The sequence below is a fragment of the Mya arenaria genome, chromosome 15 (assembly GCF_026914265.1).
Source record: "Mya arenaria isolate MELC-2E11 chromosome 15, ASM2691426v1".
Lineage (NCBI taxonomy): Eukaryota > Metazoa > Mollusca > Bivalvia > Myida > Myidae > Mya > Mya arenaria.
In genome coordinates, this window is record NC_069136.1 from 8,081,791 (window position 1) to 8,108,525 (window position 26,735).

A 26,735-nucleotide genomic window follows, 5' to 3' on the forward strand; every position below is an offset into this window, starting at 1 on the left:
ATCAGCATTATCGTCTTAAGAGTTACGTGCCCTTGTGTTTTGAATATTACACTTTCGGAAACCTTTTGAGGAGCAAACCTCCTTCAATGTTTAGGAGGGATTGTTCTGAAACTTGATAAATATTGCTACAAAAATGTCTCGTTGGTCACAAACTGATCGTTGTAAGAGTTATGTGCCCTTGAATTTTGAAATACTTCACTAACGGAAACCTGCGAGATTGAGGAGCAGTAACTATTACTTGCTCTGATTATGGTTAACAATACCATCATAAAGTACATGGTACACAATGACATCATGAGGCTGCTTTCGCAGGTCAGGGAGGAGTGTTATGCTATTAAACTGGTAAACATTATTATGATGTGAACGATTGCCTGGTTTGAAAAACAATGCATCTTGCATCTTGATCGTCTTCAGAGTGAAATTTTGGTTTAAATTCATCACTTCTAGCTAAATGACAGATTATCTAGTGAAAAGCTTCAGGAAAAACATTGTACACATTTTCAGCATAAAATGCACTTGTGACTTACAAACGTTCTGATTGTGTACGTCAGATGACAGACATAGACTTCAGACTGTTCATTATCATGGGCCCAAACACAAACCGTATTTTAACATTCCCTAGAGGATTCATTACGGGGTAAAGCTTTACAGTACCTCTCCTTTCGACCCTAGATGTTTGTTAAAAAAGCACAATTTAATAAAGATAAGGTACCAAATGTTGCTGAAAGTGTTAACAAGGTAGGCGTTTTAAATATTTGACCAAGTTAAAAGCTTCTTGACTAACAGATCAACAATATTCCAAATTTTACACAATGTTTTATACACCGTGTGTAGAAGTGATCTCCAGGGTTAACAAATGTTTTTAAACATTCGACCAAGTGAATGTTCATATTTGATTTAGATTCTTAGAATTCTTGCTATATGAATATCTTTAATATTCAATATGTGGCCTAAAAAGTGTTTTTTTTAATATTTGACCTTTTGACCTAAAACATTTTTCTCAAATATGATGAATAGTTGTCGTATTTTCTTTAGGGGTTATAGTGATAAATACAAACATTTCTAACAAGTTTTCTTTAATATCAGGCCTGAAATGTGACTCCAACAATGTTGACAAACAAATTGTTGTCGATGATAATAATAAATAAGAGCTCATTGATTGGTCAACAGAAATATTTGATTAAATATAGACCAATCAAAAAACATTTTGGCCAACTTGAACCAAACCAATGATATAGTTTTATACAGATGACTGCAGGTGATCTAAAAACTGTTCTGGGTCACAAACTTCCCTTATTTTAATCATTTAAATAATTCATTCACTAATATCCACCACAAAAACTATTTCACATTTCAATCACAATCCCCCATTTCAACCTCCTCAATCATGAGATTGCTGCTCTCGAGCTCGGACGACTCGTTAACGGATGAATCATCTAGCTGGGAGGTGAGTCTCATAACCGGGGGCATGATGATACTGTCCTGGGAGGAGTCCAGCCCCACCCCATCAAGGCTATACTTAAACGTCGAAAACACAGGACTGTCCTCAAGGTCTGGAAGAAAAGAGAAGTGATATATCATTAGAAAATAAAATCGTGCATACATTGAAATGACCAATGAGACAAACACAAACAGATGTGACCAATAATTACAAGCATTGTTTAACAAAAGAACTTAATTAATATAAGTTCACATGCTTTTGTTTTTCCAGAATCTCAGATGATTAATTAATGTCACCAATTGTTTAAACCATAAATATTTATATCAGGGTGGATGTACACCATGTCAATTGAGTAGCTGACATTAATTCTACCTTGGTTATGAAATGGCCCAATTAATTTTAGTATAAAACTGTTGACATCAGCCATATAGACCTTGAAAAAGAATCAATTGAATGCTATTTATTTGTAGTGCAAGAGGTATAGGTGTCCACCTCATATCCAAGAGGTTTAGGGGTTTGAGCATCACCAAGAGACACATTCTCATGGCCCCTAATAAATGTGTCACTAATATTGGTCACTACCAAGGAAACAGACCCAACAGTTATTCTATAAGCTTTCTACATGCTTGTAACAACTGATTCATAAAATTATGCCAGGAATAATCCCTCAAATTTTTGGTCCAAGCGATCAGGTCACGAATTTAAACCTAGCCATACAATAATATACCTATGATTTTCTACATTCAAATAACAATATTCCAAATGTTAAACCTGCCTAATGTGTACACAAACAAGAGTGGTGTAGCCCTTCTGTTCATGTTAAGGGGCATACCATGACAATTATTGAAGCTATATTTATGGAGCTTGTTATAGATGTGTGTATTGTGTATGGTAGCATGTGTACCAAGTTTTATTGAAATTTTCTGAAAGGTTATGGCCCAACTTGATAGTTTATGTATATAAACATCACCATCGAAGACATACAACCGAAGACTGTCACCATACCCTGCCTTTAAATAGTGAAGAATGTACCAAATCAATACAGTGTATATTTTCTGAACAATTTGGTGCCGATTAACAGCATATATTTTTAATAAAACAATTGGACCGTTCACTGTTTTTGTATGGAGAAGCTGGTGTATTTTTAAAGAAATTAACTTAAAAACATTTTTTCTCTATTTTCTATATCAGAGAGGCTTGATTGGCCTTGCCCCCATTCCATTCCACACTGCATGAATTCTACCAAAACCAGTGTTCTCACCTTCCCCTGGAGATAGGTCCTGCATGAGTGACTCGACCAGGTTGGACAACATAGTGGTGGAAAATGCATCGTCACGCCGTATAGACAGCGCCTAGATAAAACACAAACAGGGAATATAAAATAACCCAGGGATTGTTTTTTCCTCGACTGAAAATGGGCTGAAATCTAGCCCAATTAATAATTCAAAAATGTATATCTTTTCACAAAAATTGACAGTGGCTCGCAGAAAGAGAAAACTTCTTTTAATATTCACATGACATATACAGTGCTTAGAAAAAAAGAGAAAAAAATCTTTTAAATAGTACTGGTACAAAAGAGTCTTAGGAGAAATGTTTACAAGTACATTTTCCTGTTTCAACACTTGTGTACCTTATGAAAGTAGTCTACAGCCTGGAAGTTATCCCCTTGTAATGCGTACACATAACCGATGCTTGAGTAGGTTGAAGGATTCTGAGGATCGAGGATTCGGGCCTGCGCATGATATTCCAACGCTTCATTGTATTTCCTGTAACAAGACAGGAATGTAACATAGATATAGGACATTTTTAAAATCTTTTAAACACAAAATATATTAACCTATGAAAGAAATGAGGTGAACTAATAATAATAATAATAATAATAATAATAACTTTATTTAAAGAAGGTAACACATTAAGACATAGGCATCATATTATAAACAAACATAACACACGACTTATTTACAATGTGGCCTTCTGAAAGAACATACACACGCACACACACATAAATGCTTAGAATGAAAACGTAAGCATAAATTTATGTTATTTCAAAAGGGTACGTATTAAAATGTTATACGAAAACATAAAGAAACATGAATATAATACATTAATTATAAGATCAATGCCGAACAATACATCAATTTGTACCTAAAGGTTAACAAATCGTATCATTAAAATTTATTAACTGAGTAAGTAGGACAGTCACACATGTATTTAACACCTTAATCGAGATATATATAATGTAAAAACAATAGTCATGGAATTATGCGTACAATTCTTACAACGGTTTTTGCAATTGATGATGTAAAAACAACTTCTTGCAGCAGGCTTTAAATGTATTTTCCGTGTTCGATTTACGTATTCGTTCTGGTAAAGAGTTCCAAACTGTCCCGCTGTAGCATGCAAACGAGTGTTTCTTGTATTGAGTTTTATGTCGAATGTGGGCAATGTCTTGTCGCGTAGAAGATCGTAATCCATATCTTGTATTGTTTGATAACTTTATAATGTCTCTTATATAACTCGGTGTAAGATTGTTAATAGATTTATATACCATAACAGCCGTTTGAAATTTGCAACGGTATTCAAATTGAAGCCATTCTAATTGTTTAAATAATTCATGCGATGGCGTTCTAATAGGCTTAAAGAGAATAATTTTAGCAGCTCTTTTTTGAAGCATGGTTATTCGTTTCGTATGCGTTTGCTTGCTTTTCCCCCAAACACTACAACAATAGTCAAACATAGGAAGTATATACGATTTATAAAACAAATGTCTCATTTGATCCGTTAAAAAGTAATTAAGTCTTTTTAAAAGAGCTATCTTTGCAGTTACTTTCTTGCAGACAAAGTCAACTTGCAGGTTCCATGACAACGATGAATCAATAACAATTCCAAGCAATTTCTTCGAAGTTACATTTTCAATAAGTACATTGTCTACGAATAATTTGAGTGCACATGCATTTCTTAACTTTGCATTTGAACCCAGCAACATGCAATTCGTTTTCAATGGATGTATTGCCATGTTGTTTATTTTGCACCACTCCGATATTATATCTAAATTTATTTGCAACGTACGTTCAATTTCCTGCGTATTTGAACTTTTTGCATATAGGGTAGTATCATCAGCATATAAGTCAATCAAGGAATTTTCTATTTCAAAGGTAATGTCATTAATATATATAAGAAAAAGAATAGGTCCAAGAATGGATCCTTGAGGAACTCCAGACCTTATACATCTTCGTGAAGATTGAAAACCCCCAAACTTTACAATTTGGTGTCTATCTTTCAAGTACGAAGTTATCAGTTGAACGGTATTATCACTGAAATTGTATAATTTCAATTTATGTAAAAGTATTTGGTGATCTACTAGATCAAAAGCCTTTCGTAAATCAAGGAAGAGAGCACCTACATAGTTTCCATTGTCAATTCCATCAATCCAATCATCAATTATTCTTATCAACGCTGTGTGACAAGAATGATTTTCTCGAAACCCAGATTGAAATTCATGTATGATATTCGTATTTTTTAAAAATGTTTTGATTTGATCTGCCATGTGCCGTTCAAACACCTTTGACAGTGTTGGAAGGATAGAAATTGGTCTATAATTATTTGGATCATTGCGACCAGAAGATTTATATATAGGCAAAACCTTAGCCTCTTTAAATGAGTCTGGGAATATTCCTAGCCGTATGCTATTATTTATAATGGACGTTAGTGGTATAACAATACAATCACCACATTGTTTTAGGATATTAGGCCCTATTCCATCTAATCCTGTAGCTTTCGCCGTATTAAGCTTATCAATATACATTTTTACCTCTAATGGGGTGATGTAAGATATATCAAAGTACTGACCCTTTAGCAAACTATTTAATTTAGTACCAAGTTTTGAAAAATGTGTTTCATCGAACACTGATTTACTGATACAATCGGATATGTCAGTAAAATGCTTATTGAACACGTCTAATATTTGTGCATCGCCAACAACATTTATTCCGTTTGAATGAAGGTATTGTGGTAATATTATACTATTATTGTTTGTAGTGTCATTATTATTATCATTCAACTCTCTGAGGTTCTTCCATAACACCCTAGAATCTTTACAGTTTTTAACAGCTTTATTGTAATAATCTTTCTTGGTTTGCCGTACTAATCGAGTAACTTTATTTCTTGAAAGTCTATATTCCGACCAATGTTGACGTTTTTTCAATCGATTTCTTTCTTTTATAGCCAACCTTATTTCGTCAGTAAACCAGGTTGGTTGTGTTTCAAATTTTATTCGTTTTTCTTTCAGTGGCGCATGGTGCGACAACACCTCATTCAGTCGCTTATATAAAACTTCCATGGCTTCATTAGGGTCTTGAATTTGTTCAACCTCATTAATATTTACCTTGTTAAGATCAATGCAGAAGGAAATATCATTAAAGTTTCAGAACTTGCATCTGAACTCCTTACATTGATATTAGAATTAAAACTAGAGCTGTCACAGGAGTGACGAATACCCCCAAATGCCACCTGGACACAGGAATGGCAAACCATTTCTATGAAAAGAGGCCATAACTCCAAGGTTACTGCACATAGCATCTTCTTTTATCATGCATGTATTGTTTGTCCGGAAACCGTTTTTCTATTTTCGTAACAGTGCACAAAAACCTTTACTCCACTGGCCCCATTTTCAATCACAAGCATTGTCTTCACAGAGGCTGCCTATACAACAAGTTTCATAACAATATCTCATGCCCGATTAAAGTTATGAAGCAGAAACCATTTTTCTATTTTTAGTAACAGTGACCTTGACCTTGGCCCCACCGGCCCCAATATCGAACTTGACCTGTATCTTCTGATGTTACACCTGTGTACCAAAAAATGTTCAAATCTGTCAAGCCTTTCATGAGTTATCGTCCGGAAACCATTTTTCTATTTTTAGTAACAGTGACCTTGACCCCACCAGCCCCAATATCAAACTTGATCTGTATCTTCTGATGTTACACCTGTGTACCAAAAATTGTTCAAATCCATTTAGCCTTTCATGAGTTATCGTCCAGAAACCGTTTTTCTTTTTTTAGTAACAGTGACCTTGACCTTGGCCCCAATATCGAACTTGACCTGTATCTTCTGATGTTACACCTGTGTACCAAAAAATGTTCAAATCTGTCAAGCCTTTCATGAGTTATTGTCCGGAAACCATTTTTCTATTTTTAGTAACAGTGACCTTGACCCCACCAGCCGCAATATCGAACTTGATCTGTATCTTCTGATGTTACACCTGTGTACCAAAAATTGTTCAAATCCGTTTAGCCTTTCATGAGTTATCGTCCAGAAACCGTTTTCCTTTTTTTAGTAACAGTGACCTTGACCTTGGCCCCACCAGCCCCAATATCGAACTTGACCTGTATCTTCTGATGTTACACCTGTGTACCAAAATTTTTTCAAATCGGTCAAGCCTTTCATGTGTTATCGTCCGGAAACCGTTTTTCTATTTTTAGTAACAGTGACCTTGACCCCACCGGCCCCAATATCGAACTTGACCTGTATCTTCTGATGTTACACCTGTGTACCAAAATTTTTTCAAATCTGTCAAGCCTTTCATGAGTTATCGTCCGGAAACCGTTTTTCTATTTTTAGTAACAGTGACCTTGACCTTGGCCCCACCAGCCCCAATATCGAACTTGATCCTGTATCTTCTGATGTTACACCTGTGTACCAAAAATTTTCAAATCTGTCAAGCCTTTCATGAGTTATCGTCCGGAAACCATTTTTCTATTTTTAGTAACAGTGACCTTGACCTTGGCCCCACCAGCCCCAATATCGAACTTGACCTGTATCTTCTGATGTTACACCTGTGTACCAAATTTTTTTCAAATCTGTCAAGCCTTTCATGAGTTATCGTCCGGAAACCGTTTTTCTATTTTTAGTAACAGTGACCTTGACCCCACCAGCCTCAATATTGAACTTAACCTGTATCTTCTGATGTTACACCTGTGTACCAAAATTTTTTCAAATCTGTCAAGCCTTTCATGAGTTATCGTCCGGAAACCGTTTTTCTATTTTTAGTAACAGTGACCTTGACCTTGGCCCCACCAGCCCCATTATCGAACTTGACCTGTATCTTCTGATGTTACACCTGTGTACCAAAATTTTTTTCAAATCTGCCAAGCCATTCATGAGTTATCGTCCGGAAACCATGAAAACCGACACACCGACCGATCGACAAGCTCACTCCTATATACCCCCTCAAACTTCGTTTGTGGGGGTATAATGAGACAGGAGCTTACTCTGGCCATGACATGAGTATGCTCCAATGACTACAGACACTTTGAGATGAGGGCAAGAATAATCTATGCGCCAATATCCATGACAATACTGCCATTGATGCTGACGACACAAACATAATAGCATTACAGTAATACAAACCTCAGATTTCTTCTTTGAAAAAAATAGAGGGAAACAAATATAAAAAGAATCTTACTTGAGTTTGCGACTTGTGTGTCCAAGGTTGTTCAACAAGGGTTCCCATTTCTCTGTGATGTTTGGCTGCTGTTCAACTGCCTGCAGCCTTGCCAGAGCGTCTTTGAAATAGCCCTCGGCAGTACCCCAGCTAGGAAAGATTTCATACAATATTTAAGTAGCTCTCTGTAGTACTCCAGCTGGTACAGATAGGAGACAATAGTACAGTAGCTCTGAGCAGTACTCCAGCTGGTACAGATATGGACTAAATTACAGTAGCTCTCAGGAATAATCCAGCTGGTACAGATATGCGATTATATAACAGTAGCTCTGAGCAGTACTCCAGCTGGTACAGATATGGACTAAATTACAGTAGCTCTCAGGAATAATCCAGCTGGTACAGATATGCGATTATATAACAGTAGCTCTGAGCAGTACTCCAGCTGGTACAGATATGGACTAAATTACAGTAGCTCTCAGGAATAATCCAGCTGGTACAGATATGCGATTATATAACAGTAGCTCTGAGCAGTACTCCAGCTGGTACAGATATGAGACTTTATTTCAGCAGATCTCAACAGTACTCCAGCTGGTAATGTGAAAAAAGTATTAAACCAAATAATATGATAAACAAGAGCTGTCAGAGTCAGTGATGAATGCCCCCACAGTGCCTTCAAGTTTAATGGATTTATTAAAAAAAATATTTTTGAAAAGTTTCTTTAATTTAGACAAACTAATTATTTGGCTGAACCTACATACTCTTCATTCTGGTAAGCTATCACGCCCATCTCATGAAGCACAAACGGGTCGCCCTCCGCAATGTTCAGAGCCTGTTTGAAGAACTTCTCAGCCAATTTGGGGTTGTTTGTCAAGCCATACTCAAGGCCGATATACAAGGCTGGCAGGTGACACCTGAAATGAGAGGGGGATGAGAACTAAACATACCAATTGGCAGGGGTTTTCCAGCTAATTGACAGTTTTTTTCCCCAGTTATTTGGCAGGGGGTTTTCTAGCTATTTGGCAGTATTTTTTCAGCTATTTGGCAGGTGTTTTTTTTTTTTACTTTTTTTAGCAGTTTTTTCCCCCCAGCTACTTTGGGAAAAGGACCCCATTAAAATTGGGAAAAATTATTACCTTTTCATGTCAAATTGATAAATTTATGCCAACTTACTTTCTTATAAAACTGCAACAATTTTATGTATGATTTGGTTAACATATGCATAATATGAGCCGCATCGCGCGATTTTGGGCCTTCGGACATAATTATTACAAATGAAATAATCATTAATAAAAAATGCCAAAAATAATGATTTTTTCTAGATGTAAATCAATTTCTTCCTGACTTCTTCTTTTTAAGGTTTGTCATTGGTGCATCATTTTCTCGAGAATTTATGACCATTGGTTTACTCATGTTTCCATGGCAACCATGGATTTTGTCCCGACATATTTTGACTGGGTTGATAGTCTTGTGTTTAAAACGGCCAAATGTATTAAAAATACAAAAATGATTCATTATTTTTATCTTAATTTATGTTCCTTAAAGATTCTTTGATAAGAAAATAATATAAATCTAAGCTAGTTTTGATATTGATAAGATAATTTTGCACGTCATTTGAATAATGAACTTTTGTTACGACATCATTTGAATGACGTCAAAACTGAGTGTTCAACATAATGATGTTTCCATTTTTAGGTAAAGTCTGGAACAATGATGAATAATGATGATTGCGTTTGTGTTGGAACTATTCCACTTCTAAACCTGACAGGCTGAATTAAATCATCTTACAGGAGATAATTCTAACACTGCACTCGTTATGTAAGCATATGTATTGTTTAATTGTCTTTCATTTATTTTAGTAGTATTACAGAATTAATAATATTGATATTATAATGAATATATGCAATTTACAATTTATAAAATATGATATATCCATACATGTGATAACGTCCCGGACGTCCGGGATTGTCCCGGAAATCGTATCTCTGTCACGGAGTCACGGAGGGTGCATGTTTGTCCCGGAAAGTCATAAAAAAAAAATAATCTCGGAATCGGAATCGATTATCTTAATTTTACCAATGTAAGTCAGCTATTTTGCCTGTCCGGGACACTGGTCGTAAAACACAGGACATGTTGACACTAATCCGTTAATTGGTACGTGTGTCGTCGAGGTCATCGTCAATCACCGATAGTTGATCTATCGGCCTATTGTTGTGCTTAACGAGTGGGGGAGGGTTTTTGTATACAAATTCATTGTTTTCATATGGATTTGTTTGGTCTTATGAATGATAGCTTTTAATTGATGAATTGATATTTTTCACACATTTTACCAACAAACGAGCATGAAGGTAAGTTCAAAGAAAGTGACAAAATGAGTAAAAAAAACAAAATTAAAACACGGAAAACATACCATATTCCTTTCAAATTTCAAAGTCGATACGTCGTTATACTTTAAACAACTTTTAACAACTTACGCGTCCATAAGGAATTTTAGTGTTTTGACCTTTTTTCCGAACTATCGTGTGTATTTTTACGCCGAAATAAAACTGACGATATGGGGTTTACTGGTGGTTATATAGAGTGCTTTAATCACGTGACCATGGTAAGTCACGTGATCGCTTTATACAGCGGATTGTTGACACGTCTCTATCAAAATTATATGCATCTCCAAACGGAAAAAAGCTCATCGACTGGAAAATCTTCTTTATTGTCTGGAAAATATTGTGTGTCATAAATTGCAAACGTTTTAAATGTGATGAAAAAATAAATATTTTGTAACGCATGTTCTCAAAAGCGCGGGAAAACAGGTGCCCGTATAGTTGTTTATTTCCTGTTTTGATGAAACCGAAAGTAGACTGCATATCCTCCTGGTTAGCACTTCATTTAAAGCCTGGGAAAATATCTGGTGGTTTTATTTTTTCAAGAAAATGCAGGAAAAAAAAACAACCATGTCAAGTAAAAAATATGTCTTGGCAGTCAAAATAGGTACATTTTCCCGACGTTAAAAACGACTAAAATAGCCCCAGATATGCTATAGAATGCACCACAGACGTTCCCCATTTAAAAAAAAATCCGGACCCCCCTAGTGTGCGTTGACATTACGATGAGTGTCCCGGAATCGACCAAAGAAATTATCACATGTATGGATATATCACATTTTATAAATTGTAAATTACATATACTATATCTTCAGGTCTCAGAAAATATTGATGATTAAAAATAAAGAACCGAATGTTTTAATTAAAACCTTGGTGGACTGACTATGTACAGAGTATTAAACTACAATAACATTTTCCTTAAGGCCACAATTAAAAAATTCTTTGTTTGCCCTTTACCGACCCTAAATTTTAGAGGTGGGTCGGTAGGTAGGAAAAATATTTTATTTTTTTCTAGAATTTGATCTTGAACACAAAAACTGGTGTTTGTATGTTTGACCTTTTTTATTTTTTCTGGTGGATGAACCATATTGTTGCAACCATTACATTAATATATGGGTTTTTGGTTTTTTGCTGTTTTCCCCCTGCATCATCATGGTGAATGCATTCGAGTGGGAAGCTTCGTCACCGTCAACATTGTTGTTCTGATCATTGATATCACTTTCTCTTTTTATATTGTAAGTAACATACTTCAACGAACAGTCAAAGGTATTGAGCACCGAAATACTTTCAGAAATGTCTGGATGGAAACTTTCGACATCGGTGCTGTTTTTGCAAACGGAAATTGTAACGGAATCCGTTTTTTGTAATGTTACAGTTGCCTTATTCATGAAGTCTGATAATACATCTTCCCATGTGTTAGTGGACTCGAAAGAACTTATTTTATTTTTCGCAATTTGATTTAATTTACCATCAATATTAATAAAAACACTGTAACAAAATGTTAATATGGACGCCATGATGATGAACTGTTTTCTAGACGCTTGCAAATCGTTCACAAAACGTACAACAAGCGCTTCTTTTGTCTTGATTGATTTAAAGAACCCAACGATTGAGCGGAAAGAAAATAAACTAAACTAACGGCGAAAAAACAGCGAAAACAAATCGTGACTGCAAAATTGAAAAAAAAATATTCTCACGAATTTTGCAATAAAATATTTTGGGTCGGCGGCTTTTTTTCGGGTCGGTCGGTAAAGGGCAAACAAACTTAATTTTAATTTAGGCCTAAGGAGAGTGGATAAATTGCATTATCTAACAGGCCACAGCTTTGTTGTTGTTGTTTCTTTAACTTTTTGTGAATGGTGCCAGGGCCTTTGGAATTGTGAAAGTACCGGTAGTCACAAAATGCTGGTATCAAGCTGACACGATCAGTGTTTATAATATCAACAATTATTCCAATTTTTATCTTTAAGGATTGTGTATTGGGCCGAATTTTGGCCTCATTTTAAGTCGAAAAAAAAACAACACTGACCCTTTCATGAGCTGTGCGGCCGTAAAGTAAGCAGCCATTGCCTGATCGTGTTCGTTTCCTGTAGCGAAGGAATGACCGAAAGCCAACCATGCAGGTCCATAGGTCCGCTGTAACGCTGTAGCCTTACTACAATATAGAGACAATTTTTATTATGTATGTAACTTTTGAACTAACACTTGAGTCATGTTTTCCATTTCTTTTAGAAAAATGAACATATTTATTCATTTTTTTTGAAAATCCTGTGAGAAAACAAATATTATGAAGTCTTTATTATTAAACAACAAGTGGCACCTGAGGTATCTTCGTGCTGGGTCTTTATTATCAATCAACAAGTAGTAACATCCCACCGCGAACCAGGAAACCTGGAATACAGAACAACCTTCATACATGTCTGTTTTTCTTGAATACTGTAGGTTTCCCTATTTTGCAACGCTTTAGTTTTGCTGATAGAAAAGATTCATCATCTTGCAAGAGAAAAAAAATGATATAAGGAAAACCTCTGTTGGATTTTGAAAGTGATTCTCAACATGTTGTCGCCATTAATGAACATTGTTGAAATAATTTAATCTCCAAATTGCATCAAAGACCTATATGATATAAAGCAATTAACAATACAGACGGGGAAGTCATATTTTTGTAATGTGAACACCAACTACACATGAATGCTATGATCAATTACAAAAGTCTTATACAACTGTTGTGAAAACGTTAGGAACTTAAATGTGATGTAGGATCTTAAATGTGATGTAGTTTTTTAACGTAATAGAACTATTTCTAATTTGCATGCCATTCAGTATTTCAGATTTAAAAGATTTGTTTTCTCTATTGTTTTCTCTATCTTCCAAAGACCTAAACATGTACCTGTTATTTTTCTTCGCGACCCATCCATAATAGTAAGATATGTGCATAAAAAAGAAGCGCTTTCATAAGTCTATCCAAAGAGCAGTTTTTTTACCTAGGAGAGATTTTTTACCACACAGTACTACTCTGTTGAAGAATCCCTCACAGCCAAAAAACTGCTCCCAGGGTTTGTGATGAAATGCTACCCTTGGACAACTTTGGTTTTATTAATGATAGTTAGGCCATACAGTTTTATCAAATATTATAGGGTTAATATACCTTTTGGAGGTTGTTACCATCTGCAAAGGCCCGCAAAATGGTTTACAGCCCGAGTGCGTAACAGGAGGGTTGTAAACTATCTTAAGGGCCTTTGCAGACGGTAACGACCAAAAAAGGTGTATTATCGCTATTATTGCATAAAATATACACCATGAGAAACGTTTGTGTTTAAAAAGGCTGTTAAATGTCACGAATGCAAAAACAATTAGTTCAAAATAATCTCCATACCATTGTGTGATGTCATTGAAAAAGTTCTACATTAAGCTTGATTCAGGCCGCAACATAACCTTGCAGTTGCAATTTTATTTTGACGTCATTTTTTGCAGTGTTCATTCGTTTGGAAAGCGTTTTTTTTATTGAAAGTGACTGGATTACTGGGATGCACACAATACCTACTGGGTAATTGATTAATTACCTATATAGTCCTATTTTAACCATTATTTGTTTTGACAACTAACTTAAGCCTGAAAATTTTGTAAACATGTTCTTGATAAAATGTACAGCATCTTCAGCATCAGAGAAAAAAATATTTGAAATTTCTTTGTTCATTGCATACGACATAATGGAATCATGTCCATATAAGTCGTTTGTTCTTAATAAAATCCACAGAAATAACTAAAGTTCGGAGGAGTTCAACATTTTAGACTTAATTTACTGCTTTTAAAGCAAACAAACAATAAAAAAACTGCAGAAAGTATTATCTACTAAACACACATCAGCTTGCCAGGAAAAGACAACTCAGAAGAAAATATGTAAGTTAGATGCGGTTTATTTAATTTGTTGATATTTGTATACAGCTATACATGTATATGCTGCAATTTGTATTTGTGCAAAAGTTGGCATCTTTGACCCACTTTCGGTCATGTCAAACAAAAACCCAGTCATTAAAGGCACTTGAATTTACTGAATAATGCACGTTTTCTATCGATAACGCCCGGGTTTTTGCGTTTTAACAGACCACGATAACGGACCAAAAACACACATTTTATGCAAAAATGTTGTTTATCATCAAAATGCACCTGTTTTCCAGGTGCTCACAAAAAACACACTCTGTTTTCATATTTAATTTTAGCCTTTGTGCAATTGACAGACTGCATTGATAATCAGGGCAGACAGAAAAATTGTGAATGTAAGTCTTCAGATTCTAATGTCTTCATTTTTAAAGATGTGTATATTAATTTGTTATTAAAGAAAGAAATTGTTTCAGCAAATCCATCAGTTTGCTTTTATATTATCTGTATTAAAGACTTTGGGTTTTTAATAGGGAGCTAGGCCTTGTAAAATGGAGGCGACAATAAACATGAGAATAAAACAGTACGGCCTAATTAAATATGCAAGTCCAACAGATGCATGCAAGTAGATTTTAATGTAAATCACTGAGTTGAGTTAATTATTCACAACATAAAAAAGTCTGACATACTTACAGGTTTATTAGGGTAGAGATCAACTAGTTTATGGGCTAAATAAAACAGACCTGAAAATAAAAAAGTCACATAATAACACAACATTGCAAAATGATCAAGACAAAATGAAAAGCAAAGTGCAAAGTTTAACCCACAATCCATGTTGGATCTTTAATTGCTTTAGAATGATGCCCGAAATAAATATTTTATTTCACCCAATGGTCCATAATGTTAGATTCCTTTTTACCATTGTATATAAGGGAAGTAAATCTTGTATGCTTAATATATTTGAAGACTCTCCAGTTGGAGGTTTGTTTCTGTTATGTAGCATGTGTTGTGAATAAAGAATAAGAAGTGTAACACATAACATTTAATGAGTTGTTAGAATGGAAAAATGGATTGAGTCCAGAGTAACATGTATAAAGTTCTGGCCAACACTCTCACACAACCATGTCTGTGACAACTATGGCAACTATTAGTGCTTAGGCCACCAAGGCTGGGAAAATAACTCGTATAACTATATCTGTGACCTCCCTAGTAAAACTGTGCCACCTATGAGCCCTAATGACACCTAGGCTGTGAAAATAACTTGTATAACTATGTCTTTGACCTCCCTAGTAAAACTGTGCCACCTATGAGCGCTTATGACACCCAGGCTGTGAAAATAACTCGTATAACTATGTCTGTGACCTCCCTAATAAAACTGGGCCACCTATGAGTGCTTATGACACCTAGGCTGTGAAAATACCTGCAGCTCTCTATTAAAAACAGATAAGGTTGAGAATAAAGTTTTTGAGCCAAAGAACAAATCCACCTACTGTTGGTTTTCTTGAGTTCGACGAGCACAGCTATATGTATGGGCAGGCATGTACTGTTGTAGGGGTCTTCATTTAATATCCTGCAAAACATTAAGTTCTTCTATAATAAATTCATTTTGTTTTATTTGCATTGTGGATTTCAAGGAAAGTTATTTCTCTATCAATTCATACCACTATCTTGATTAAATCACCTGCATGTTATTAAATTATTAATATATCTTTTCTCAGTATGTGTTGAGCATATAAGCAACTTGATTAATTCTAGTTTATTTCTGGATGTTACTGTAACTGTTTAACAATTATGGTTGTTTCTCTTCTGATTCAGAGATTGATAATACTTTTGACTGATAATATAATAGACAAGTGGTTACCTCGGAAACAGAGCAGTGAGGCCTGTCCATGTTACAACCAAATTATACAAATTAAATAAAAGAAAAAGGATGTATTACTGAGAACGGATTAAGTTAAAGGCTTAGATTCCATTATACTACAAATGTGTCCGTAGGAGACGGATGCCCTGAATGCCCCATTTGTCACAAAATCAAGGCCCATTATTTTGTCCATTCTCCATAAATGTGCATCAAAATTATGAATTCAACAACATAATAACATCACATGCCTTCCTGAAAGATCACGAGTGTGTGACATTTGAAGATATGAGAGAGTCAGACATATGTTCAAGAATGCCAATTTTTGCTACTTTACGAGCAAAACTCTGATTGTGCTAGTGCAGCGGGAAACAAAAACCTAGATGCACAACTTCATCACATGAACAACATTATTGCATGGTTATATGACTCTATATAAAATAATTTGTAGTTTTGAGTGACACAAGTCCAAAAATGCCAATTTTTGCTAATTTATTGGCCAATACTCTGGATATTCCATGTGCAGAAGAAAACAAAACCCCATGTGCACAGCTTCATCCCCCTGAAATACATTCACTCAGCATTCATGACTCTTGGTCATTTAGTTTTGGAATTTTATTAATGCCAATTCTAGCTTATTAACTGCCCATAACTCTGGTTTTACTGAAGGCAGCACAAAACGAAACAATTAATATTCTACTAAGGTTTCATCACTCTAGGTTTTACAGTTTTGGAGTTTTAGCCACTCAAGTCCATAAATGCCAATTTTAGCAGATACAAGGGCCATAACTCTGGTTTTACTAATTGCAGCAGGAAGCAATGCCCAGGTGCAAAACTTCATCATCTTAATAACATTCTGCTAAGGTTTCAAGACTTTAGGTAAAATATTTGGAGTTTTGAATGACACAAGTTCACATAATACTAAAAGACGGATCATGGATGTTGTCACATATCAACCTTTGTTAATTATTTTCCCATTACTCCCATTATTTGTTTATACAAATATACCCTAAAACCCTAAACCAACAAGGGCTACTTAATAAATTTATGTCCAATACGTAATGAAGGAATTAGTACCCTCTATATACCCATTTGTGTGTGCGGAATGGACGGACGCATGGACAAGGGCAAATCTATATCGACTCATAAGCAGGGGCATAAAAAAAACATAATTGTTATTACTTGGTCGTGAGTTTATAGCACTCCCGGAAGTCACAGTTGTAGTAATGTCTCTCTGCCAGGTTGACGATCACATCAAGATTCTCGCTGAGAACTTCAAGGCTGTCGGGAATGCGAGCCTCCATCGGCTTGTCATACTGCAAATGTCATGTTTTTAAAAAAATCTGTTCTTTACAGATATTTTTAAATGATTTTACAAAAACTTCAGAATATGGACAAGGTATTGTTTATTGTTAGGGTATAGGGGTCAATAGCATAGATATATATTTAACATTCATGACATTAAAACTTACATGATTAAAAGACTTCCACTGTTCACACGGAGTACATCATGCTTGCAAATATCAAGGAATCAAGCCCATAGATATATTCACAGTCACATATACAAACGAGATCCTTTTATTAAGAATAAATTAATGAATAATATTTAATTTGATAGAATTAGCAGATGGCCAAAATAGCATTCATTATTAGTTTTCTATCACATGAAATGGGAATCTGAGGAACTGCCAAGCCCCAAAATCTATGAATGTTGTCCAAAATATAGACATCTCACACTCTCATTAGTGTCAAACCCTGAACATATATCTGTATGTATGATTTGGGTGACATCTGCATACATGTACTGAAGCCCTTTGTCCAAACTAAGGGCTATTCAGTTTATACAACCCACCCCAGGAAGGTACTTTTAAATGGGGACTGTCCCAATAGAGAAAATAATATAATGTGAAGAGGTTGGGAAACTAATTGCTTTACTTTGCATTCCTGGGCTGTATGTGGAATATGATTATCAGCCATAACCTTATAACCAATAAACTTGATGCACATTGCTGAATTTATTTTTTCAATATATTCAGTGCTTACCATTACCATGGCAGTTTATACTGATCTACTTTTAAATAGCTTGGTTGTGAAGACAATCTATAAGTTGATATGAATCATCCTTGAGTCCCGTTTCCATGGTAAAAACCATGACAGGTATTCGTAAAACATAAGTCATTTCTTAAGTTGATTTCCAGGTCAAAATTAAAGAAAAATATACAAGTGCTTATAACATTAAAGTATGTATTATACCAAGAACTGATTATATCATACGCCCAGGGAAATACTGTTATTAAGATAATTACTTAATCACAAAATGACTAAAGATGTATAACTATGAATACCAGCCAGAGTTCTGATCAGCATTCTCCTGTTTGGTTCAGAGCCAACAACAACCCATCAAAAGTGGTTACTATTACCTTTTTCAGTTTGTTTTCATACAGGTATTTGACTAGCTCCACCTCCTCACTGGGACACTGGGTACTGAATGGTAACGAGGCCAACAACTCCTTCTCTGTAAACAGCACAAAACAATGCCGTAAATGTATTGTGAAATATAAAATGTACCATGTTTTAGCATACATTGTATTGATGTTTTATGGAACAAAAACAGCCATTCCCAAGTCTTCAAATAAAACAGTGCTTGATGTTTATGCAATAAATGGGACACATGGCGTACCTCATTTAGTAATTTTGCATGAAAAATGGCTTGATCATTCATTTTTAAGTTAAATCATTTAATAACATAGTGAGGGCTCTCATTGGATTATTAGAGTAATATATGCATTACCTTCCTGTGCAGACAGCATCTGATGGTTCACCAGGAGATTGAAGGCATCGTAACAGTAGACATCCTGTCGTAAGGCCTCCCAATAACATTCTTGGGCCAACGCCCTGTTGTCCATGGCTTCGTATATCTCACCCCGTAACATATTGATGGAACTCTGCATCTATGTGTAAGAAATAAAGATGAATTAAAAATATACTAGTTCAATGCCCTCTTGTCCATGACTTTGTAGATCTCACACCATAGGACATTCAGTGAGCTTTCTATCTGAAGATGGCATGATAAATTTTCACACCACATCACATTGATGGAGCTCTCCATGTGGAGGTAATAAAGTGAGAGAGAATGAAAAACAGTTTTTTTATAATAGTCACATGTCTTACTTTTTAGAATAAAACTAGAGCTATCACTGAAGGTGATTAATACCCCCGAACGCCGCCTCTCATTATAATTTATCATTGTATGAAGTTTTATGAAATTCCATCTTGTAGTTTTCAAGTTACTGTGCGGACAAAAGTTTGACAAAAAAAAAACAGAAAAAGGCAATAACTCTGTAATTTGCTAAAATAGTGTAATGATTCATGTACACTGAACTCCTTCTCATTGTGCTGTACCATTGTATACAGTTTTATTACATTCCATCCGGTACTTTTCAAGTTATGCCCTGGACAAGAAATAAGTAACAAAGGGCAATAACTCTGTAATTGGCTGAAATAGAATTGCGGTTCCTGTACACTGCATTTCCTTTCATTATGATCTATCACTATATGAAGTTTTATTAAATTCCATCCAATAGTTTTCAAGTTATGCTCCTGACAAGAAAAAGCAACAAAGGGCAGTAACTCTGTAATTAGCTGAAATAGAATTGCGGTTCCTGTACACTGCACTCCCTCTCATTATGATCTATCACTGTATGAAGTTATATTAAATTCCATCCAATAGTTTTCAAGTTATGCTTCGGACAAGAAAAAAGTAACAAAGGGCAGTAATTAGTTGAAATAGAGTTATGGTTCTTGTGCACTGCACTTCCTCTCATTGTGCTTTACCATTGTATAAAGTTTTAATAAATTCCATCTAGTAGTTTGCAAGTTAATGTCTGGAAAAAAAAATGACAACAAAAAAAACGGGCAATATCTCAGTAATTAGCTAAAGTAGAGTTATGGTTCTTGAACACTGCACTTCCTCTCATTGTGCTTTACCATTGTATGAAGTTTCAATCAATTCCATCCAGTACTTTTCAAGTTATACTCCGGACAAAAAAAGTAACAAAGGGCAATAACTCAGTAATAGGCAAGAATAGAATAGAGTTATGGTTATTGTACACTGCACTTCCTCTCATTATGCTCTACCATTGTATGAAGTTTAATCCAATTCCATCCAGTAGTTTTTAAGTTATGCTCCGGACAAGGTAAACTGCAACGGACCGACCGACCGACCACAGGGTGACTCCAATATACCCCCTTCAAACTTTGTTTGTTGGGGGTATAATGATATTTAAACAAAACACTGACAAAGTTCATAATATAGATTAACCAGACTGAAACCTTTCAAATAACAAACAAGATTAAAGAACAAGAGAACAGCAAGCCAAGTCAATGCTAGCCTTTAATCCCAGTTGATAAAGGGGCATAAATAGTCAATGCTAGCCTTTAATCCCAGTTGATAAAGGGGCATAAATAGTCAATGCTAGCCTTTAATCCCAGTTGATAAAGGGGCATAAATAGTCAATGCTAGCCTTTAATCCCAGTTGATAAAGGGGCATAAATAGTCAATGCTAGCCTTTAATCCCAGTTGATAAAGGGGCATAAATAGTCAATGCTAGCCTTTAATCCCAGTTGATAAAGGGGCATAAATAGTCAATGCTAGCCTTTAATCCCAGTTGATAAAGGGGCATAAATAGTCAATGCTAGCCTTTAATCCCAGTTGATAAAGGGGCATAAATAGTCAATGCTAGCCTTTAATCCCAGTTGATAAAGGGGCATAAATAGACCATTATCAACGCCAGAGTTATGGGCTACTATCATTGTGTTAGTGTCACTGGTAACATGTGTATCAAATTTCATGCAAGTTTATAGCGAGTTTCCTGTATTGCTGTGGAGATTTAATTTGTGCACAACAATGAGGTCTACAATGCCTTCTGTAAATCTAAGGTTACTGAAAACCCTTTTCTTTCACAAAAACAACAACACTCAAGATGCATAAAGAAAACCTGTAACATACATTTTTACCCGAGCTGGGCAGTATTTCCGGTTCATGTACACTCTGATTGGCAAAGGACATCCGTCGGTTCAGTGGCAGCCCAGTGCTCTCAGCAAAGTCGAGAATGTTCAAGGCCTCCTGGTACTCCTTACATGCGTACTGCCAAAAGAAGGAATGTGTAACCTAACATTGAAACATGTTAGTAACATTTAACAACTGCATGATAAAAGAAAATTGATACCATGGAAAAATGAAGGACTTGTTCACTCTAAAGTCTTATATTCATGACTATGTCCACAAAGTGACTTAGGACACTTACATGACATTTTGCGGCAAGATATCTGCAACACAAGTGATTCTGAAAAAAAAAAGACATGTTATTAATATTTTTAAAAGGGGGTGAACATTTTCTTTTATTACAAAATGTACCGTAGCACATAAGAAAATCTTTAATGTTGGTGTTGTTAATGAATATAATAGCATATTAAAATAAAAAACAACAACTTAAAATCAAAACCATCTATCATCACTTGCCTTGCTCTATCGATGGTAGGTACTTAACACTTGACAAAGAAAAGTAACACAATTATTTGAACTGTCACTGTGTTACCTTATGAAGTTTTTTTCTAAGGATGCAGTGTGCAGCCCTGTGGTATTGGCCGATGAGATAGAGACACTGGGCATACCAGTACACATCATCCACATTGCCTGACAATACAGAGAATTGAGTGCTTTAGCATACATGTACAAGTACATACCTCCAAACTGCCTGATAATACAGCTGACAGAGTGCTTTAAGAAAACATATTCACAGGCCTTCCAGCAGCCACTAACAAAAAGGTAGAAAAACAGTAGGAGGTTTTCTGACAGAAAAGAAGGAAATAGTAGGAACATTTTTTACAAAAAAGTAGGAAAAGTAGGAATATTTTTGGTTAAAATAAAATATGTAATTATTAATAGCTATTAACTTACCTAGAGAAGTTATTTTTAATGCAAAATCATACCATTCTATAATTATGCCACATTGAATATTTTAGTGAATGGTGCTTGTCGGTTTCTGTTGCTGAACTGTGTGGGTGAAAAGATGATGCACATCAAAGTGGAACATGTTGCCACACCTTTCAACAACAGAAACTAGCCAGTTTGACATCTTTTGTTCATTTTCTGCAAATAAAACTAACACAAAGATCAAACTTTTATATTTTTGCGGACTTTATTTTCAAAAAAAGTAGGAAGAGTAGAAGTTTTTTAGAAAAAAATAGGAAAAAGTAGGAAGCTGTTAAAAAAAGTAGGAAAAGTAGGAAAAGTAGGAACGCTGGAAGGCGTATTCCAGTAAACATCATCCAAATTTCCTGACAATGCTGAAAACAGATTGCTATTAGAATGTACCAGTTCACATCATCCACAATTTCTTGCAATAGAGGGCATGAAAGTTATTATAATGTATAAAACACTGAACTGTTGTGAACTTGACAAAATCATTCATGCCATTACCATTATCTCTGCATACATATTTAAATAGGTACATAAGGAAGTTCATTTCAACCAGAGGGTTATAAGTGCATCAGGGTTCTCAATAAGTTTCGATTGAACCATCACAAATAGTAAAGAAACCGACCAGCTTCTACTTATGCTACTTAAAATTAATTTATTTTTCCAGATTTGAACCAGCGCAATTAGCATTTGAACTGTCCATTTTGGCTGGCAGCTGGTTCTTATTGAGAACACTGAGTGTACAGTACATTTTTAAGATAAAGGTCTATTTTCTAGATGATACTAGTTCCTTAATGTATAATAGGACACACCAGTGTTTTGGTATAAATTGTGTAAGTTTCATCTATTAATGATTATTAAATCATGGTTTGATATAAAAAATCAAGTTTTGGCAAGTAATTGGGCTAAAGAATTATGATACACATTTTTTTACCAATTACCAGCAATGAAGTTTTAAGTTTAATCAAGCTGCAACAGCGATTTTTATACATAATTGACTGTCAGTGTAATAGTCCCTCTAGTTTTAGTATTAATTCAATTTCACAATTGATCTAGACACACCTGAACATGAAAATAAGTCTAGAAATAAATCTAATAAACCAAATATTTCTGAAGTATACTAACCATTGGAAAGTGTGACAAGCTTGTCCGACCAAAACAAAGCTGATTCATAATCATGCTGAAAGATAGAAAAGAAAAAAATATACAGAAAGGGATAGAATCTGATGTTATAAAGATATTAATATTTAAACATGATCTCTAATTCATATAGAAACAGGGTCAAAAATGCTCAGTACCAGAAAGGCCTGATCAAGAAAGGCCCACTTTGAAATCAAAGGGAACACCTGTATGGTTTTGTGATATTGATATGATAAGTGTTATTTGTTTTTAATGAGGTTATAGCTTGGGAGGGCGAAGTGGTTGAGAAGTTGGTAGAGTCAGGACATAGAGAAAGCGGACAACATCTGTTGTCTGTGTTCAGAATGATGGGCAATTACATGGATTTGGAGATCCGAATATCTGAATACCAAGTGAAGATTGGAGATGTGTTTTGTCTTTCAATATGAACTGTTTAATCAAACTCTAATGTGTTAATGTTTTTATCATAAAACGATCCAGTAGCTACAATACTTTTCTTATTAACGCTACAATTCTCTACCATTAAATACCGGGCGAAATAATTTATAGTGATATTCTGCATTGATGTTGAATAATGATGACAAAATTGTTTAATTTATACCCAATAGTGATCTAAACTGGATTGAATTTGTCATTAGAGTCACATAAATATATTCTGGGTCACGAATACTGTTTTATACATGTACACATCCTGTCAGATTTGTCCCAGACTTACAGATATCAGGATACTTGATAAACAACAATTGACACATCAGTGCTCCAGCCAGGATTTGAAAAGGGCAGGGTGGAGTTTTGAAAAGGGCAAGCTACATGAGTCGTGTAGAGGTTGGGGTGGTTGTGTGTGTGTGTGTGTGTGGGGGGGGGGGGGGGGGGTCCACCCCTGCCACAAGGTGTTTGTTTTTTTGTGTGGGGGGGGGGGGTCTCCCCCTAGAATTTGTTTTGTTTTTATACTCAATTTAAATCATTTTCCATGATTTTCAGACTTATACAAAATGGTGTTGTTGTTTTTTCTCAAAATTTAGAAGGGTGTGTTTTAATATCAAAATTAAAATTTGTCTTTTTGTCTGTGGTAGTATGATTGTACTTGTTTGGCATCTTCTTTAGTGCAATGTCACATATTTCTTTTAAAAGTTTGTAAGATGAAGACAAAAACAAACACAGTTAAACATCAAATAAATAGATACACACAAAAAAATAAATGTAGGGGACGAATCTTAGTTTGGTACGATCGGGTTTGGGTACGAATGTTACATTCAGCCTGTTTGTTATTTAATTGTCTTTGGTAAAATAATGTTTAAAATGCTGATGTTTTAGAATAAAATGACAATAAAAATCACTACCCTGGTTTAAAAAATCACTTATTAAACATAGAACATTGATAAAATAACTCCGAAAATCGTTCTGATAAAATGGCGGTTACGGCGAATTTTGACAAGATCGTGGACATGATAAGTAAATACTAAATAAAGCATCAACATAATTTTGTGGATTACAAAGAAATTTTCAACATGAATATTTTATAAATAAACTTTCAAAACATTTACTGAAAAGGTGATGTATTTAATTGTATTAGCGCCACCTTTCTTATGTTTACATATCGGCAGTGCCGTCTGCTTCAAATCAACAATGTTCAACATTGTTGAAAATGGCAAGTCTCGTCTGTACAATACAATAAACAACATTTTTCACCATCCCTTCGCATTTTCTATCGCATTTTACGAACTTTCATCATTGGTTGAACGAGTTCTCAATGTATATTCTGATTGGCTGACATTCAAAAGGCACGCCTCCTGCCGATGTTTCCCTATTTGGCTCTTCCTAATTATCGGATTAGTAGATGACCGATTATGAATACACAGATCGTCTGCTCACTACACAAATACACAATTAGCTGTCATATGACTTGGTCAAGGCACATGGAAAGATGAAAGGGCAGTACGGCATATTTTAAGCAATCAATGGGGGCATGGTGACACCTAGCGGGAACACTATTATCATAAGTATTACGTAATTTGTCTCAATAATGACAGCGGATTAAGGGCTGTCAATCTTTTATAATGATTTCAATAGTAAAAAGGGCACTAACGGGATATTTGGGGCTAATAGAGCATTTGTGAAAAGGGCACTACTCAAAAAGGGGGCAGGGCGGTAAGAAAAGGGGCACGGGCGCTGTGCCATTGAAAAAACGGGCTAGCTGGAGCACTGATTTAATGCAAACTAGAGTTATCTTACTTGGTTTGTTAAGTAGATTGGATGGTTGAGTACCATTGTATAAATCCCAAGGCAATACATCAAGTAGTTGCTTAGTCCAAATAATTGTACGTTTACGGATTATTTTACGTTTTTTGATATAGCAAATCATTCACGTACAAATTGCTTAGTATCAAAAGTGGGTAGTTATTCCGATCGGGAATCCAGGTTAAAGCATTTAACATCTAAAAAATATAATAAAAACAAGAAATATTACCTGATTATGTTATTTCATATCAGTTCCATACATAAAAATGTCATATCCTACGAATAATTATGAGTTTGACGTGTTTTTTTTCATTTCTTCCTGTCAAAACATAGCGATATATACATGAAGGGCACCTGCAAGGCTTCAGGGCACAATTTTTAAACAATTGGAACATTTCGGCCATGGCCGAGTTGTTACGATTGTATTTACGAGGTCTATCTCGAAGCTTGTCGGAGGTGGCCGAGTTATTACGATTGGGTCGAGTTGTTCCGCTTGGCATAATTGTCTGTGTCAGTCAAATTTCGTTTTATTGGAAAGGTAAATAATGTGTTTTAATGCATTAAATGCTTGTTTTGTGCAAAATAACTTTTCACTTACGTGGTAAAATATGAATATAAACCTTTATGATCAATTTAAACCATAAAATACTACACTTAATACAAATTCAATATTTTTCAAAACACCCCCGGTTTTTGCACATTCCTGTTTAGACGTTAGGGATTGGTAGAATCCCGTATAACACGTCTATAATTTTAGACTAGTAGTTGCTAAGATATTAACCTGTGTGCTTACATGCAAAATCTTAACCAGAATTTCTAAGTCAAATAATAAAGGCCCATTATTTGCACTATATTCAAAAAAGGGTTATCCCACTTTATTTATTTAGTAGGTTAGATAGTTGGGAATACATATCTAAAGTTTCAATGCAATACATTATGTATTTATGTATTAAGATAATGACTTCAATGTGCTTGCATGCAAAACCGTTACCAAGGTGTGACACCGACGCCGCCGCTTGGGTGAGTAGTATAGCTATCCTTATTCTTCAAATAGTCGAGCTAAAATAGTATCCCTGAGCTCATTATTGTCGCTAGAAGTCAATGCTACCCCACCCACTCTCTTTTCATGGCAAACGAAAGACATACAATCATAACCATGTTGAGAAATACATTGTGAACAAATAAATAACATATTAACAACTCACTTTATCAATATATTCTTTTACACGTTCTCTTAGTCTTGAAAGATTAAAACTTGACACAGAGCGCTGAGTTACAAACTCTAGCCCTTCCGCATTGTCGTTCTCACCCGCCATTTTAGTTTCATTAACAATCAACCAATGAAATCAATTAATTTTCTAAGAAAGGTTTTCATTGGGTAA

General features: G+C 35.1%; 1 protein-coding gene across 2 annotated transcripts; it reads right to left on the bottom strand.

Moving 5' to 3' along the window:
• Positions 1–1,059: 1,059 nt before the first annotated feature.
• On the bottom strand, positions 1,060–26,674 carry LOC128220682 (cell division cycle protein 16 homolog). 2 transcript variants are annotated; one of them, XM_052929173.1, is made up of 17 exons: positions 26,559–26,674; positions 23,101–23,155; positions 21,593–21,690; positions 21,302–21,340; positions 21,004–21,141; positions 18,787–18,946; positions 18,416–18,510; positions 17,178–17,311; positions 15,628–15,707; positions 14,831–14,880; positions 12,579–12,649; positions 12,288–12,413; positions 8,642–8,794; positions 7,905–8,033; positions 3,072–3,207; positions 2,703–2,793; positions 1,060–1,553 (listed from the first exon to the last, which is right to left on the bottom strand). In XM_052929173.1, exons 1-17 carry the CDS (start codon positions 26,667–26,669, stop codon positions 1,354–1,356), a joined length of 1,866 nt encoding a protein of 621 aa, XP_052785133.1. In that variant the 5' UTR covers positions 26,670–26,674; the 3' UTR covers positions 1,060–1,353. The 2 variants fall into 2 exon arrangements, with proteins under 2 accessions (XP_052785133.1, XP_052785134.1); XM_052929174.1 differs by lacking the exons at positions 21,593–21,690; positions 23,101–23,155 and having other exon boundaries at positions 26,559–26,656.
• Between the last annotated feature and the right edge of the window lie 61 nt (positions 26,675–26,735).

Bases quoted from the DNA above. Each gene is read 5' to 3' on its own strand.
- LOC128220682 (XM_052929173.1), bottom strand. From the start codon at position 26,669: ATGGCGGGTGAGAACGACAATGCGGAAGGGCTAGAGTTTGTAACTCAG. The intron at 21,341-21,592 runs GTAACACAGTGA...TTTTTTTTTCAG, and splicing joins TTAGAAAAAAACTTCATAAG to AATCACTTGTGTTGCAGATA. The intron at 12,650-14,830 runs GTAAGTATGTCA...TCTGTATTCCAG, and splicing joins ATCTCTACCCTAATAAACCT to GTTTCCTGGTTCGCGGTGGG.